Source organism: Anguilla rostrata, chromosome 4, assembly GCF_018555375.3.
Source record: "Anguilla rostrata isolate EN2019 chromosome 4, ASM1855537v3, whole genome shotgun sequence".
NCBI lineage: Eukaryota > Metazoa > Chordata > Actinopteri > Anguilliformes > Anguillidae > Anguilla > Anguilla rostrata.
In genome coordinates, this window is record NC_057936.1 from 20,790,353 (window position 1) to 20,804,237 (window position 13,885).

The following is a 13,885-nucleotide window of genomic DNA, read 5'->3' on the forward strand; positions in this document are numbered from 1 at the left end:
ATATGTCCCGAACATACTTTATAAGAAGTATTATAGGCTGAGGATCCCCGATTCGGCAACTGTGTGCAAAGGCAGAGATTGCCAGCACATCATAGATATGACCGAGCATGGTTAGTTTATATTTTCAAGGTAAAACTCCTACATAGTATGCCTTTAAAATGTAGAGTTCTGTCCCATTGTTGTGTGCTGCGCTTTAATTGGCTGATAAGTCTGTCTCTGCTTGTTTCCTCAGGGCCCTGTCTTTCGTGGGGATGAGTTTGTGTCTCTCCCTGATGTTCATCTCCTCCTGGTACTACGCTCTGATAGCCATGCTAATCGCTGGATGCATCTACAAGTATATTGAATACAGAGGGTAAGAATGGCAGAATGTTTTAAAATCACTGCAGTCAACCAACCTCCCTGTCCACCAGTACGCACCAGATGAACTGGAAAAGTGCAAAGAAATGGGAGGGAAGTTATTCCAAATGTTTCCCAACAAACCCATCCTTCCCTTTACTGTGAGTCTTGCTATGAGATAAGCCACAGGAAACGGATAAGCCACAGGAAACCGATAAGCTTCTTTCAGGGTTAAAGAAATTAAACGGAACGCCACTTCACGTCATAAAAACACCTCCGGCTAAGACCCCTCTGTAAATGGCTCTTTACACAGTGTTCACCCTGCACCAGTCATAGGATTAGGATTTGAAAACGCATTTATCACTGGACCACACTATCAGCAAGTGGGTTTCCTGGCTGCGAGCATCAGTTTCTGTATTACTGCACACTCAGTCTGCAGTGGCATCAATACTGATTTACTTGTCGTGGAAGAGGCATCTGTTCCAAAGATGTTTATGTGTGTGTGAGCGTGCGTCTCTATGCACATATGCACTTCTTGGATTGAGTATGTTTATTCTCCCATGGGGAAAATAAAAATGGGTAAACGTGATTGGGAGTCTGATCTGATCTGAACGTTAAATCAAAGATTTATTTGCAATCTCACTTCTGTTTTCTTCAATAAATTGTCCAGCATGCCCACACTGTCTGGTTGCACTGTCTGGGAATTAATTACATTTGGGAGTCTGTTGTTAGATTAATTAAATACTTTCAAATAATTGAAATAGTCAGGCTATAAAATGTGAACCACTCACTGAAAAACCAGTGCTGTAAATATATTTAGTGATCTTCCCCCTGCTTGCGGCTACAGTATTTCACCAAAATGTCATGACAATGTCTCATGCACTACCTTTCCAAAGTGGTGACAGAAACAGATCTAATTTTGAAACGTATCCTTCAATAGAATTGGATTTGCGCTGAGACATTTCCAGATTGTTCTCCAGACTGACCTTTAGAGCGCTGGCGTAAGGAGAGCCTGATTCTCAGGCCGTCCTACACTTGTCCTCAGCGCTGCCATTTTCTTTTTGAAGCTCAGTTTGCGTGCGAGGGGCTTCCCGCTCCGCTCTGTCTGTCCTGTCTGTCTGGTCTCTCTGATCTCCGTCTCCTGAGGCCGGGCCTGTTCTCTCCGTCTCCAGGGCAGAGAAGGAGTGGGGCGACGGGATCCGCGGCCTGTCACTCAACGCCGCCCGCTACGCCCTCAACCGGCTGGAGGAGGCCCCGCCCCACACCAAGAACTGGAGGTGAGGCCGTGGGAACGTGCCGCGCGACCCTGAAAAGCGCGCCTCGTTGCCCCCAAACCGAAATGTCCACACGCCCCGTCCCTGAGCAGGGCCAAACAGGAGCACACAAACAGACGCCCACCCGCTCCTTGCCTGCGCTCGCATTCAGAACTTAGAGAAAGGCCACACTAACGTTGCTCTCGGTTAGAGACAGTGGAGTTTGGAGGGAAGCGTAGGCCGTTCAGCTCCATTTTGTTGTCACGAATCCTCTTTTATTATTCACTGTCGCAGAATAAAAGGCATTTTGCTGAAGGATGTGGCCCATCGGCAGTTTATAAATGGGCCTTCCAGGTTGCTGTTATTTTGTCTCTCCTCGCTTCACCAAACCGCAGGCAAGCCGATCCCATTGAAATCCACACTGCTGTGCCATCTGGGGTCTCGGGCAGCAAATCCGCCTCTTTTTCATCACATTTCCACTGTTTTAAGCTTCTTAAGGGGGTAGTTCACCTCAAGTCCAGCCAGCCTGCCTGCCTGCCTGCCTGCCTGCCAGCCTGCTTGGTGTGTCTGTCTCTCAGAGTTGGATTACGTTATTGCTCACAGTCTGTGTCTGAACATGTATTTGCTTTCACTTCTATTTTGATCCCCAAAGCTCCATTATAAATGTGAGAGGCAAGAGAGATTACCTATAAGTCTCTGAAGGGTAACGCAGTTTTTTTTTTTGTTTGTCCCCCCTTCCATTTCTGGAATTTTGGAATTTTGCGGCGGCGCTGCCAAGGCGACGCCTGCTCGTGTGCAGGGAACGGTCTGTACTCTCCTCTGATAAGGTTCGCCCACAGGCTGGGGTCTGTTTTCCACACCGCACGCCTGGCAGCCTGACACAGAGCTGGCTCATCCGCTTGAAACGGCCCCTGGTCTGGGACCGGCTTCACGTGGACTGTAATTTGACACCAGATGTTTCCTGTCTGCAGGGTGTAACCGTCTATTTTTGCAGCCCACCCCTCACGCTCTCAAATATGCATTTTATCCCAGAGGGGACCCCCGATAATTTGGCCCGGTGCTTAACCCTTCTCACGAGTTGTGTTTTTTTTTGTGCTCCTGCTGTTCTACAGGCCCAGCGTAGATCAGTTATTATCCAGCACTTCCTTAAAGCGGCTATCCTTCGTTTTTTTCAGTTTTGGTGGATTTGGTGACATCAGTGGTGACTTGTGATAAAAAAAAAGTCTGTTTTCACACTCCAAATACCCAAGTTCCATTCAAAATGAATCTATTACTTGGAGCACATGAAGTGCTTAGTATTCTTAGAAGATTATTCAGTGGTAGCCTATTTTGGAGAAAGAACACTCCCGAGAGACAACCAACAATGTTGTCACTGTACAATGTCATCACAATGACACTGTAATATTGAGCAACGTTTCAAATCCAATTTTAAAGACACTTTTTGTTTTTTATGCGCTTTGGCATTTAGCGTGCTAGTTCCTGTGCATGTCTTAGCTGACTCCACCAGTGGTAAAGAGTGTATAGAGCATATAGAGGAGCAATCACGGAACACAAACACATTTTATTGATATCGCTACAAAAATGGCATCATGAAAAGGTTATCAAATATGCCTTCTTTTTTTAAATGAAAAAATGCGCAGCATGCACTTTAATGCGCAGTGTGGTTATGTAAGGGCCAGTGGCGGATTTGGGTGATCTCGTTGGGGTGATTTTGCGGGCTGGTGGGTCCTGTACTCAGGGCTTTGTCTCCCCCTGCAGGCCGCAGCTGCTGGTGCTGCTCAACCTGGACGCGGAGCTGGGGGTGAAGCACCCGCGGCTGCTGTCCCTGACCACCCAGCTGAAGGCCGGCAAGGGCCTGACCATCGTGGGCTCCGTGCTGGAGGGCACCTACATGACCAAGGAGGCCGAGTCCAAGAAGGCCGAGCAGGTGAGGGAGGCCACGCGGCCGCTCGACCGCCTCTCCCTGACGCGAGAGCGAGGGCGAGGGCGAGCCAAGGGCGAGAGCGAGCCGTCCGTCTGCGCCTGGTGGATTTATAATAGCCCCAACTCGGTAGTAAATCAATCAGATAGGCAGCTCTGCTTTTCCTAGTATGTTCATACTGCACAGTAATAGTCCACATAGCCCCGTACAAGAAGACGCTCTATCCTTAGAGAATAGAGCCCCCTGCTGGCAGCGTTGAGAAAAAAGCCAATTTTAGAACAAAGGGAATGAGGGGAGACATTTTAAACAAAGAAGCTGGGCAGCTTAATTTTAATTTCATATCTCGAAGAGTGCAATTTAAATTAAATTAAGTATCTTTGAAATATGTTTGGCTTTGACCAATCTGAACAAGTTGTTTTAAGATTATAAACCTTTCACCATGCCTGACGATTATAGGCCTACTGTGCGCGCCAACAAAATCAAGTTTAAAAGAAAACATCTGTGAAACAAATTGAATGTAAGATAAGATCCAGATAAATCCATAAAGATCTTCTTTTCATTTTTCCAGCTTTCCATGTGTTCTCCCCTGTTCATTTCTGTAGAGTTCTAGTGTTCTTTGTTGGTTTCTGAGGAAAGACGGTTTGCTGGTTGAATGCTGCCAGCTCTCCCTGAAGCACTTGGTGCAGAGCACACTCGTGCAGTTATGTGCATCATGGGGGAGGGATATCTCGGTTATCAAAACGGATATGAAACCTGTTCAGACCGTGTTTGTTGACAAGTGGTGGAGAATTTAGCGTATGGTCATTTACCACCTTGAGTGCATTCAAATGTTTTGAGTATGCAAATAGGTAATATATGTATACCCTAGTGCAGGGGTGTCCAAAAAGTACAAGTTTTGGGGGCAGGTGCTTGTTTTAACACGGCACAATAATACCTGATTCTACTTACCAAGGTCTTGATTGAAGACCATGATTTGTTCATTTGTGATTCAGGTGACATAGTGCTGGGCTAAAACAAAAACCTGCACCCACACTGGCTCTTTTTGGATAAAATTAGACACCTGTGCCTCAAGGGAGAAAGATCCTTCAACACATACTGCAGGAGGGATTTTGTAAAATATGGTTTCCTCCTAAATTGGTATGAATTTAAATCCGTCCAACATGGTTCAAATCTGTCTCAAACTGGAACCGGCTTCAGCGGCGTATTCTGTAATCGTAGGCTTGTTGCGACATTCAAAGAGGTAATTGAGAAGAAGTCACCGATGTCTTGCGAGGGGGCGGTTAAATACTGGGGTTTGTAGAAGCGTGTCCCAGGCTCCAGGTTTAAACCTCATCGCATTGGAGAGTGTTGGAATGTTCCTGAAATGATGCTGATGGTCTTTTCAGACCTCATTGAATTGGAGAGCAGTGGAACAGGCTGAAATGATGCTGATGGTCTTTTCAGACCTCATTGAATTGGAGAGTAGTGGAACAGGCTGAAATGATGCTGATGGTCTTTTCAGACCTCATTGAATTAGAGAGTAGTGGAACAGGCTGAAATGATGCCTTTGGTCTTTTCAGACTTCATTGAATTGGAGAGTAGTGGAACAGGCTGAAATGATGCCATTGGTCTTCTTAGACCTCATTGAATTGGGGAGTAGTGGAACAGGCTGAAGTGATGCCGTTGGTCTGTAAGTTTCTCCTCTCTGGTTTGTGCAGAACATTAAGTCCTCCATGGCCGCAGAGAGGACCAAGGGCTTCTGCCACGTGGTGGTGTCCTCCAACCTGCGGGACGGCTGCTCCCACCTCATACAGTCGGCGGGGCTCGGGGGCATGAAGCACAACGCCGTCCTCATGGCCTGGCCCAGCAACTGGAAACAGGGGGAGGACTCGGCCAGCTGGAAGAGCTTTGTCGGTGCGAGTCCGCCTCCGCCCCCTACACCTTTCCCCCCTACACCTTTCCCCGCGGTGCAGTCAGTAACGGGAGAGGACAGAGGGCCTGCGACGCTCGCGATCACTTTCACCCGTCGTGTTAAAGGCGTGGTTAACAGCCGCTGATTAATGACGGGCAGGAGCGGTGCTGGCCGGCAGCCACGCTCAAACAAAACGGGTGAAAGCGATACGGTCGGCGTGGCCACGAGTCAGCTTGGCAGGTGCCTCCCTGGCAGATATTTAGCAATTCACCTGATAATCGCAGTAAACTCCCACATAACCGCCTCCCGCATAAACAGCCTGCCGGATTACCCGACGCCCTCTATAAACATCAGTGTCGATGTCTGATTGAGATTAACCACCTGGGGAAGTGCCGAATTTTACGCCAGTACAGTTCACTGATACAATGATGCAAGCTAGGACAACGGGACCACCCTCTTTCATATGTGAGTGATTATGACATACTGTCAAATAAGGATTGATTAATCTTTCTCATTCCAGAATCCCAATGTGACCCATCTCCAAAAGTACTGTACTAATTCACATCATTAACTGTAACTGTGCAGTAATGAGACAGCCCCTGTTGCATCTGTTGTCTATTCATTTACTCATATTTGCATTTTGAAATTGCATTAGCAGCAATGCTTATTTTAATTTCTTCCAGTTTATCTGAGCTTGCATTTATCAAACTCCCTTCTGGTTCTGTTGAGTTGGTTATGCAGGAGTGTACTGCATTTGTTTTTGGGGGAAAATGTTGAATATTTAAAAAGTAACGGTAAAGATAGTTTTGATAAGCATAGCATGTGAAAAGCCCTCACAAGTCTAGCTGTATGTAACTGCTCCATATAGCCAACCTCACAGCTTTCCAGGGTTGTTCGTTTTTGTTACGATGTAAAGACGGGACTTTTGATCCTGGCTTAAGAGGTCTGAGAATGACAGGAGAGGGAACGTGTAGAGCCGGGTGTCGTTTCCGTGACCGCTGTCCCCTCGTCACACAGAGACGGTGAGGGAAACCACGTCGGCCCACCAGGCCCTGCTGGTGGCCAAGAACATCGACACCTTCCCGGCCAATCAGGACCGGCTGAGCGAGGGCACCATCGACGTGTGGTGGATCGTACACGACGGGGGCCTGCTGATGCTGCTGCCCTTCCTGCTCCGGCAGCACAAGGTACAGAGCGAAGCACACAGGCTGCAGCACAGTACACAACACAGCACACAGGCTGCAGCACAGTACACAACACAGCACACAGTCTGCAGCACAGTACACAACACAGCACACAGGCTGCAGCACAGTACACAACACAGCACACAGGCTGCAGCACAGTACATAACACAGCATACAGGCTGCAGCACAGTACACAAAACAGTACACAGGCTGCAGCACAGTACACAACACAGTACCCAGGCTGCAGCACAGTACACAACACAGCACATGGGCTGCAGCACAGTACACAACACAGTACCCAGGCTGCAGCACAGTACACAGCACAGCACACAGGCTGCAGCACAGTACACAGCACAGCACACAGGCTGCATCACAGTACACAGGCTACAGCACAGTATACAACACAGCACACAGGCTAGGCGTTGGGCAACCGCACCGAGGCAACATAACACTCTGCCGCCTGCACACCCCTTCTCGTCTGCCCCATTTTAGTTCTCAGTTTTTTCAGAATTTGATAGATACAATGCTGTAGTCTGATTGGACTGGGCTATAAATATTCTTTCTTCACTTGTAGCCTATAATAGGCAGTGTGCTTTGTGGGGCAAATGTAGACAAAATGCCTAATTTATTTCAATAATACATTTGCATTACGTGAGATTTTGTTGCCATTCTTTTTATGATTATGACACACTTCTTCCCATTTACCTCCGTCTCTTTCCCTCTGACACCCTCCCCCTGCCCCGCCCTCTCTCCCCTCCCCCCAGGTGTGGAGGAAGTGTAAGATGCGCATCTTCACCGTGGCTCAGATGGACGACAACAGCATCCAGATGAAGAAGGACCTGCAGATGTTCCTCTACCACCTCCGGCTGGACGCCGAAGTGGAGGTGGTGGAAATGGTAAAGAGCTCATCTGCAGGGTCTGACAGTGAAGCCCTGGAGGCTGCTAATGTCACTGCTAATGTTACCGTACCTGCGCTGGCCTATTGCAAATACCTGGAATGGTACCATTTTTAAAGTGCGTACTTACTCTCTGTTCTAATCTGTGTATAGCTGATGAACCCTCTTGGTGACCACGTGTGTTCTCTCACCAATCAGCACGACAGCGACATCTCGGCCTTCACCTATGAGAAGACCCTGGTGATGGAGCAGCGCTCTCAGATGCTGAAGCAGATGCAGCTGTCCAGAACAGAGCGGGAGAGAGAGGTAAGCCGTGGCTGCGCATCGCCCCCTGTCTGCGGGGCAGAGTTTGCGCAGGGCCTTTACGATAAAGAGCAGCACAACTCAACTCCAGGTCCTGCGGGCCGCGGTGTCTGCTGGCATTTGCTCCAACCACATGATTTCAGTACCTTCTTGGTTCGTAAGCTCATTAGTGAAATCAGGTGGTGTAGTGCACAGCTGGAGCAAATACCTGGAGGACACTGTGGCCCACAGGACCTGGAGTTGAATTGGATTGCGTCATCGCAGATTTTCAAAGGCAACCAAATGGTCAGCTTCATATTCCTTCTGACTTCTGTAATTCCTCATTCAAGCAGGTAGGTTTTAACAACAGGAGTTTCTCATTGGTATTTTCCCATTTCTGGACATTCATGAAGAAGGGTGCTCAAGGACAATTGTCTGTGAGCATGCAGAACTAATCATGCAAAACTGGAGCTTCAGTTGTTGCAGGGACAGAATTTGGATGTCAGGAATGTGGAGATGACCAGTTGGGTTAGGTTAGGGAACCCATGATATTTGTGTCATGGCTGCTGTGTGTGACCAGCTACGCTATCGATTGCTGTTTTGCAGTAGCATGCCCTCCTCAGCCTCTGGATGTACAGTGAAGACATTATTAGAATGTTCTCTTTTTTGCCTAATGTCAGATTCAGCATGAACACTGACCTGAATGTGACGTTGTTGGCCTGCACTCGCATTTGTGCGCTTGGATTGCTGAATTTAGAAAAACACAGGCGTTCAGAATTGAGTGACTTGGGGGACACACGCCCTTATTCTTTTCTCTTTTTTGGATATACTCTGAAAGGGGATCCTAGAATCTTTTAGGATTAAGTCCAAAAGCCAAGCACAGTAAAGCCCTGTCTGTGTTCCCCTACATTCTGTCTTTATTGTCGACATCTTTTACACAGCTGAAATATCATGCTAGAGCCAACAGAGGTACCGCAATCCCAACTGAAATGCGGTCTGCCAACATGTGTGCTTAGACTCATTACACCTCCTTAGTCCGGCAAACCATAAAACCCATGGAAAAATTGTATTGCTAGGTTGAGCAGACCAGCTAAAAGCTAATGACCACAAAGTGTCCAATGTAGTGCTTCCTAACCCTGTTCCTGGAGTTCTACTTCCATGTAGGGTTTCGCTCAACAACTGGAGATCTCATGGAGCTGCTTATTAGTAGTCGGGTGTGCCAAATTAGGGTTGAAATTAAAAATAACAGGACTGTAGATCTCCAGGAACAGGGTTGGCAACCACTGGTCCAAACTGTAAACGAGACAATTTAGTTATTTTGTGTGGAACAGCCGAGCAGATTCCACAAGGAGTCTTCTCAGAGAGGGGATTTGAGCTGGCTGGTGAGTGTCAGGGTGCGTCCGGTGCTGCCGCTGTGTGACGTGTGGCCTCTCCTGTCTCGCCGCTGACCACCGGCCGCGCGCGGCTCAGATTCAGAGCATCACCGACGAGTCCCGCAGCTCCATCCGCCGGAAGAACCAGGGCGGAGCCAACGCCCCGGGCAACAGTCAGCAAGGCGTCCAGCCGGACGATGGCAAGCAGGACGAGGTAGCACAGTCCCCCCCAATCACCCCCCCCGCCCTCCCCGGCAACTGTCCCTTCGAGACCACCGCCATCCCCGCTGGCGACCGCCCCCTCCCCAAACCCCCAAAACCCTGTATGACACTTAGAGAGCCACAGTTACCCAGGCCCACATTGATAGGAACATGAGAGGACATCTGTCCACCTCTTAAAATTATTTCACAAGAGAAAGTCTGATCAAATTTACTGAGGAGAAGTGGACTCCTCAGTTTATCTTCTCCGTGATAGAAGCGTTGTGGGCCTGCGGTTGTCATGACCCCACCACTCCAGTACGGTCACTTCATTCTGCATGTGTCACTGATGGGCTTCTGGAATAAGTGCTCCTCCTGTGGGAGTCTGCTTCTTGGTTGGGGACTTACCTTTCTCTGTTTCTTGGTGCTTCGGTGCTTGCCTTATAAATAATTTCATTAGTATCATTAATCATAATAGTAGGTGTATAATTAGTGTCTACTTTGCATGTTGTGAAACATTGAAACATCGTCCATTTCATCTGAATGTGTGATTTTTGTATGCTTCACCTGGTACTGTGACTACGCCCACCTATCCCCCCGTGATCTCACTGTGACCTCTGTCACCCGCCAGGCCCAGCTGGTCCACGACAGGAACACGGCATCCCACGCGGCCCTCAACGACAAGGGCGACGCCACCCCGGACCGGGTCCACATGACGTGGACCAAGGAGAAGCTGATCACCGAGAGGAACCGCAACCGCGACCCCAACATGGCCGTGCGTGACATCTTCAACATGAAGCCGTAAGTCTTCCCCAGGCTCTCCGCCCAGGCCCGGGCCCAGTCTCCAGACCACAGAGGAAGCGGCTACCAAAGACTACCATAGACTACCAAAGAAACTGTAGAGTCTCACGCAGCAAAATGCCCAGTGTTAATTGAACTCTAACAGTACGAATGAGTCCAATAGGGACCGTATGTACTCTGTAGCAGTTTATTTAACACTGGACATTTTGCTGTGTTGATTATCGTCCCCAGAGAATGTGATGAGAGGACATGCAGTGAAAACGGTCACTTGTTTGGTGCACATGTATGGAATTGCATGGGCCCTGCCGTAGATATTTGCACTGTTCTGCAGTAGTTTTCAGTACAAGACGCTTCGTATCTCCTGTAAGTTCTGGGAGGCAAGCCACTTTGATCTGAAAAGGCCTGGTTTGAGATGTATGGAGAGATGTAAGGTTCCTTTCTTCTTCAGGCCATTTTACGGTTTTGTGAAAACAGTGTGGTTCCGGTGTGTCCAACACGGTCGAACGGGCTGGGAAATTATGGTTCCGCATCGTTTGTGCGCACTGGCTGTGCTTACAAGTCATTTTTACGAGAAGCCCCGCCTCTATTCACTGAACAGCCAGTCATTGCTTGTGAGACGCCAGTGCAGCTTGTCGCGCAATTACGAATCCAGAGAGGTGCACGGCATCCTGTGCATCCTCCTCTGCAACGATCATGTGACCCCTACCCAGACCCCCACATTGTTTTTGCATAACCATAAAATGGCCCTTCTAATGAATGATTTAAAATAATGCTATTCAAACCTGCATAACACATGAAAATAAGACTGCAAGGAACGTGATGCAATTAGGCTCTTCAAAACGGTGCAAATGTGTCTAAGAGGTTGCATGCAAAGAAACCATGCACAAGCCTGTTGTACATGGCTGCCAGAGCGTTGGAGGCTGTATTAACACTGTTACATGTGGGTATGTTCAGCCGTGCTGTCACAGTGCGATGCGTTTGACTAATTCCACATCTGAATTTTACTGCATGGACTTACAGACCAACTACAGATTGACTCTGCTATGCCTTAGTCTGTGTTTACTGTGCTGCTGTTACGGTCTCCCTGTGCAGTGAGTGAACACTGTACGAAACAGGCTCTCTTATTTAACTTCGCACATGACAGAGGGAAAAACTCAAAGGGTGTAGAAGGTGGAAAAGAACAGTAGCTGGTTTGGCACTGTGGCCATACTGACCAATACAAATAAAGCAGCAATAGCATAATTCCGTGATTAGGGAAGATCAGCGACGAGCTGTTGTGGAGTGTTTTGCATGTGTTGATGAGAAGCTTTGGCAGTTTTGAGAAAGCGTCTAAGCCTGTTCTTGTCGTTTTGTCTTGTCCTGTTTTCCTCCTTCTAGAGAGTGGGAGAGTCTGTAAGTCACATTTCTCTTTGCCCTAGGCTGTGCGTGTGATGGTAGAGTCCCGTACCGTGTCTCATCCCACAGATCCTTCAGCTTGCTGGGGCACCGTGTGCTAGGCGGGTGGCGGGTCGGGAAAGAGTGAAGGGGGACGCGGGAATACCCCGGATTCTCGCACCCGCCCCACCCCCACCCCCCACCCTCCACCCCCTAGTTACAGTGTGTCCCGCGAGCTGGAAGGAGCCTTCTAATTTTACCTGCATGTGATGTCATCATTTATTTAGCACGTGTGAAGCAGAATAACTTGCACTTTCCATAGAGAGGTCATGAGGTTTGTCCATGAAGCGGTACACAGATGCTGCGTAGCATGGACATACTCATCAGGACTCTTCGCTCATGTGCATGGTGCTCGTCACTCACTTGTAATTCTCCCTCTCGGTTGAAACATTGTTGTAAAGGATCGGATGCTGGGATTCAAACAGTGTTCCCGTAGTTGACGCTCCATTAATTATTTCAGCCAGAAGACTTGGCCATACACCACACATGGATGGAAAGCGCAAGTTTTTAATAGGCTCTGGTTTTACATGTTCTAATTCTGTAAACAGTGATGAACATCTCACCCTCCAAACGAACAATTCATTCCTCATTTTGAATGAATTTTAATATCCATACAATGTTACTGTTCGTGTCTGCTATGAAATTACCCTTGACACACAAATCCCTCGTTGTATCCATTTTAGATTGCAGGTCTCAATTCAACTGACATCTCCAATTACACAATTAAGGGTCATTGAACTACTTAAGAAATCACTGAACTGTTGATAATAGAACCACAGCTTTATATTTTCATGAAAGACGAGCATCTCTGTCCAAGCTTTGCCTGCCTATGTCTTACCAAACAGAAGCTCTCTTCCTGTTTTAACTCCGAGGCGGCTTTGACGGAGCATGGCACATGACTGACCCATTAACAGGAATAACCGCAACGCTGCATAACAGTAACATTTGACCCCCTGCTTTGCGCTCAGAAGAGCTGCGCTTCGAGCTGCCGAGCCCAGAGCCTCGCTGTCATAATGCGTCATAATGCGCCATAGCGCATCATAATGCGTCATAACGTGTCATAGCGTGTCATAATGCGTCACCTGGGCCTCCTTTGCAGAGGAAGGTGGCCTTCACATGTCAGCCTTCATTTTTCTTGTCATTGTACTAATTGTTCACAGCACTGAGCTGCAACAGTCATTATTTATTAGTTTGGTTAAAGTTCTACTTTCTCTGCAGAATCTGAATAAACATCATCGTGTTTTGGAGCCTGTGCTGTAAACCATTGTGCAGTGACAAAGCCAGTTGTTCTTCGGTGGGGCTAGTTCACCAGTCTTGGTGAAGGGGAGAGCCGTGTTGCTGGTGGGGGCGGAAAGGAACAGTGGCCTTGCAGGGACACGCCGGGACAGCAGGGGGCACTCTTCTGTGACCAAGAGCTAGCCCAAAAACCGCGTGCCCCTGTGCCAGGTCTCACTGTTCTAACCCCGCCATCACCACCACAGTGAAGCTCGGGTGGGCGTGGCAGACAGGGCGGGTTCAGCCGGGCTCCTCTGACGCTGCTCCTCGCCGCCGCTCTCTGTCGCAGAAACCAGTCGAACGTGCGGCGGATGCACACCGCGGTCCGGCTGAACGAGGCGGTGGTCAACAAGTCACAGGAAGCTCACCTGGTCCTGCTCAACATGCCAGGACCGCCCAAGCACAAGGGCGGCGACGAGAACTGTATCCTTTCACACACTACTGTATAATTAACTGTGTATCTGTATTAACTTTTTTGTAGCTAGCCTCTGACTGGCTGACATAACCTGGCCTGGTAGTTAGCCAACTATAACATTTGCAATACAGGTAATTTCTTTCAGTGGCTACATTTATAGTTCGCTAGCCTTCCATTACTTTCATATTGAGATCACGTGTTTGCAAGCTGAATATTTTTAAAAGCATTCCCATCATAGTTTTATTGTTAATGTCAAACCTTAAATGACTTGGCTGATATTTTCCCCCCAAACCAATTACTATAACAATAGGATGTATATGTTATTGGCAATTAAAGGAGCCAATCAAGAACCCATATTTTTATAACAATGAGGTGGGGCGAGAATAATATTATACATGAGAATCGGCCCGTTTGTTAAAATATGGTTGTTCTGCCTAGCATTAGGGGTCTAACTGGATGCCAGGGAACCCCACTATCATGGGTGGCCATATATGTACTTTTGTGCCTGGATAGAAAGAATGCAATGTGACAAGGAACGGAGGCCAGACTATACATGGCTGCACACCAATAAAACCCATGGAAGAAGGTACTGCTAGGTTGAGCAGAGCAGCTAAAAGCTAATATCC

At 48.1% G+C, this 13,885-nt stretch overlaps 1 protein-coding gene across 6 annotated transcripts in view; it reads left to right on the forward strand.

Moving 5' to 3' along the window:
- slc12a7b (solute carrier family 12 member 7b) overlaps positions 1 to 13,885 on the forward strand; it is a 68,198-nt gene that overhangs the window by 50,273 nt on the left and 4,040 nt on the right. For 5 of the 6 annotated variants that reach the window (XM_064331278.1, XM_064331279.1, XM_064331280.1 and 2 more), the window contains exons 15-24: positions 233 to 352; positions 1,509 to 1,613; positions 3,348 to 3,516; positions 5,208 to 5,403; positions 6,419 to 6,588; positions 7,350 to 7,481; positions 7,680 to 7,787; positions 9,234 to 9,350; positions 9,966 to 10,135; positions 13,134 to 13,267. In XM_064331278.1, coding sequence (XP_064187348.1) covers positions 233 to 352; positions 1,509 to 1,613; positions 3,348 to 3,516; positions 5,208 to 5,403; positions 6,419 to 6,588; positions 7,350 to 7,481; positions 7,680 to 7,787; positions 9,234 to 9,350; positions 9,966 to 10,135; positions 13,134 to 13,267 — 1,421 coding nt within the window. The remainder of the gene's footprint in view (positions 1 to 232; positions 353 to 1,508; positions 1,614 to 3,347; positions 3,517 to 5,207; positions 5,404 to 6,418; positions 6,589 to 7,349; positions 7,482 to 7,679; positions 7,788 to 9,233; positions 9,351 to 9,965; positions 10,136 to 13,133; positions 13,268 to 13,885) is intronic. The other variant, XM_064331282.1, reaches the window with a different exon arrangement.